The sequence below is a fragment of the Panicum virgatum genome, chromosome 9N, assembly GCF_016808335.1.
Source record: "Panicum virgatum strain AP13 chromosome 9N, P.virgatum_v5, whole genome shotgun sequence".
Lineage (NCBI taxonomy): Eukaryota > Viridiplantae > Streptophyta > Magnoliopsida > Poales > Poaceae > Panicum > Panicum virgatum.
Window position 1 is genome coordinate 53422660 of NC_053153.1, and position 3433 is coordinate 53426092.

General features: G+C 55.8%; 1 protein-coding gene across 1 annotated transcript; it reads right to left on the reverse strand.

Moving 5' to 3' along the window:
• Nucleotides 1-740: 740 nt before the first annotated feature.
• Nucleotides 741-3218, reverse strand: LOC120690511 (expansin-B4). The gene is made up of 4 exons (XM_039973186.1): nucleotides 2896-3218; nucleotides 2661-2770; nucleotides 2162-2346; nucleotides 741-1525 (listed from the first exon to the last, which is right to left on the reverse strand). The coding sequence occupies exons 1-4, from the start codon at nucleotides 3122-3124 to the stop codon at nucleotides 1183-1185; spliced, it is 867 nt and encodes a 288-aa protein (XP_039829120.1). The 5' UTR covers nucleotides 3125-3218; the 3' UTR covers nucleotides 741-1182.
• Between the last annotated feature and the right edge of the window lie 215 nt (nucleotides 3219-3433).

Below are 3433 nucleotides of genomic sequence, written 5' to 3' on the forward strand. Positions count from 1 at the left end.
GGAATCGATGTGAGGGAGCGTGGGAATCGAGGAGGGAGAGGAGCAAATTTGCTCTCGCCGTTGTGGACAGCCGCGTGCCTTTGCCCTTTTGCCACTTTACCGGCGCCCAATCATGCGAGTAACCGACGGACGGGAATCTACTTCGTCCACAAAAGCAGGGCCGGGCGACGCGAGGGAAGTAAAGTCGTGTCTAGCCATCACGGTTTGGGTTTCAAATTTACCGCGCGCGGGAAGCTTTCCCGGCCCAGCCAAGTGCAACTTTCAGCCAGGCAGGGAAACGGTTTGACAGTTTTCTTGTCAAAATGCACAGGTTAGAACTGCATGTTCTGTTCACGCGAGAAAGATGCTATGCAGTGGCCATTTCTACCTCTCGAGATTTCACTTCAAAAAAAAATTTGTCGAGACACCACAGCCATGCGTAGCACTTAAGGCGTGTTTAATTGGTGAAAAAATTTGAGTTTTGGCACTGTAACACATTTCGCTATTATTTAATAAATAATATTTAATTATGAACTAATTAGATTTAAAAAATTCATCTCATGATAATCAATTAGAGTGTATAATTAATTATTTTTTCAACTATATTTAATACTTCATGTATGTCTGAAGATTTAATGTGATGGTTACTGTGTAAATTTTTTTGGAAATTAAACGGGGCCTTACTGCAAAGTGCAAACCAATCATCCGCACATCACAGGAGCAGGAAAATGCAAGGAAGAAGCACAAGAACACGCTGCAGATAGCCAAAACAGGGGGTCGGCTCAAGCTCGGGGTACAGCGTTTATACAGTACAATATACTTTCCGATTAATTAATCACCGATCCGAAATGGAGATGATGATATAAATTATAAAGCGAGAGTGGGCGGGAGAGCGTACCTTGTACGCCTGCCTCCTCCATTCTCCCACACGGCTTATAAATTTTTCCTCTCCCCCTCACGCCCGTCACGTGCCATCCCCACCACACTCACACAGAACACCCGCACATGGCGCTCCACCTAAAAGCCAAGCGCGCCCACCCAAACGCAACGACACGATGACCAGAGAGACCCTTGACGACTAGCCGTTCCCTTCCCGCCCGCCGTACTAATAGTAGTAGTCTAGTTGTGGTAGAGACTAGTTTAGAAGGCGGCGACGACGACGACCGAGAGGCCGGGCGGGCGTGCCAGCTCCAATTGCGGGGATCAGCTGTACTGGACGAAGGAGCGGTAGAAGGTGTTGGGCCTCCAGTTGGCCGGGATGACGTTGCGGGCGACGAGCGTCTTGCCGGACTCGTTGCGGATGCGGATGGAGAAGGGCGCCTGCATGCGGTGGTTGGTGTCGAGGCGCCAGACGTTGCCCCAGGACTCGCGCATCGGCGTCCACCGCCCCGTCGCCGGCCCGCGCGCCATCTTCGACTCCATCAGGTCCACCTGCACCACGTCGCCGTCGCCGTCCTCGTACTCCACCAGCACCGCGAAGTAGACGGGGTTCGAGTACTCCTCCACGTGGAACCCCACCTTCAGGCCCGGGAACTCGCACGGGACCCTGCGTGGGCAAAGACAAAAAAACATCAGCGACGCCGCTGCTGCTGCTAATCTTGTTTTGCCATCAGAACCTGCCTGCTAAACTTGCTCTGCTGCAAAGGAATCTCTCCTGTTTTCTTTAATTTTTAACAATAGCGGCTGCTGGAGCCAGCAGGTAGGCCGGTGGCGTGCTGCGACAGTGCGCGCAGATACGCCGGGGCTGGGCAGCAAAAGGGGTGCGCCCACTAGTCGCCGAAAATGAGCATGCTGGGGGGTGCTGTGCGGCACCGCAATAAAAGTGACCTTTGTCAGCTGTGCCACTTTGCCGCACATGCGGTGTCCGGCGACGTCCGGCGAGAGGATGGGGGCGCAGTAATGCGCGCGGTTGGGTCGATGGCCCCCCGCCCCACTACCAAACTTTCACTAGCCGCGCCACCAAATTCAACAGTTGATGTGGGAGGGAAACTATACTACTACGACACGACCGGTAACAATTTGACGGACAGCTTCCCTACAACATCATGGTACTACTTCGACAGCTCTACTAATAATCAGTACTACTACTAGTGCAGTGTGAGCGAGAAGAGGTGCCATCTTCATCCAGTGGCAACGGAATTGAACTGAACAGAAGAGAGACAGAGAGAGCGCCGGCGCCGACCTGGTGAACTCGATGTCGATGATGCCCGAGTGGCGGAGCTTGTCGTTGAGGCCGGGCTTGGCGAGCCGGCCGAAGGCCGTGCCGCTGAGGTCGAAGTGGTACTTGGACACCGGGTAGTAGTTCATGTCGGTGATGATCACCGACTCCGCCTTGCCGGAGCAGGACTTGTCCTTGGTGCACCGAATCTGCGAGATCCGCGACAGCGGCCGGGCAAGCGTCAATGCACAGTGAATGACGCCGTCACGGGGACCGAGTGGGTCGCGCACATGCACGCGGGGCCCACGAGGTGCCCTGCTTTCCGGAGGGCCGGACGGGACTGTACGGCAGCGTCTTACTTCAACAGTTACTACTTACTACTACTACTACAGAGCTAGATTTTTTTATTAGGAGCATTTTTTTAAGATTTCGTAGAATTGATTCGGCGAAAGAAACATTTTACAGTTTGTGCTTCAAGATAGGATGAAGTAAAAAAACCTGCAAATGTTTGTGTTTTTACTACCTTGTAGCAGGAGCCGCATCCCTTGCCGTCCTTGAACAATGGCTGGTTGCCGCAGGACCCCATGGACATGAACGGGTACTGGTTGGTGTGCTTGAACCCGCACGCACCACCTGCCAAGATTCGTGAGGGGTTTAATTTGTGTGTGAGCCACATTGCCCAGATCGAGACGAAGAAACGCAGGCGGGGGCGAGAGGTGAAAAGAGAGCGAGAGAGATCTCGGAATGCCGGTGCTCACCGTTGTCGTCGGGGCCGGCGCCGTTGGGCTGGCCGTACCATGTGGCGCGGGCCTTCTGCCAGGGGCCCCAGTACACGGCGGCGTCGCTGGTGTTGTAGTTCTCGCCGGCGCCGGCCGCGTCGGCGTCGCCGACGTGGAGCTGGGCCTCGCGGCAGTGCCCGCCGGCGAGGAGGCTCAGGAGCAGGAGCGCCGCAGCGGCGGCGGCGGGGAGGGAGGAGAGGGCGCCCATGGCCGCCTTCCCTGGCTGGCAGGCAGTGCGCGGGCTGGGGGCAAATGAGCGAAGCGAGTGCGAGCAAGGTGGTGGGTGGTGGTGGCCGTGGAGCCGTCAGCCGTGTGGGCCTATTTATAAGCCAGATGGGCACCGGCACGCTAACTAGTACTAACTAGGAGGGGGGAGTGAGAACCTACGGCTGCTAATGGGGTTGAACCCACCCTAAATCCGCCCCTACCCATATTTCAAGAACCCTAACTACCACCCGCCCCGACCCACCCCGTCGGCCCAATGCCCCGACCCGCCCCAACCCAAAGTCACGATGGA

Bases quoted from the DNA above. Each gene is read 5' to 3' on its own strand.
- LOC120690511 (XM_039973186.1), bottom strand. From the start codon at position 3,124: ATGGGCGCCCTCTCCTCCCTCCCCGCCGCCGCCGCTGCGGCGCTCCTG. The intron at 2,771-2,895 runs GTGAGCACCGGC...GAATCTTGGCAG, and splicing joins CGCCGGCCCCGACGACAACG to GTGGTGCGTGCGGGTTCAAG. The intron at 2,347-2,660 runs GTAGTAAAAACA...CGGATCTCGCAG, and splicing joins GATGCGGCTCCTGCTACAAG to ATTCGGTGCACCAAGGACAA.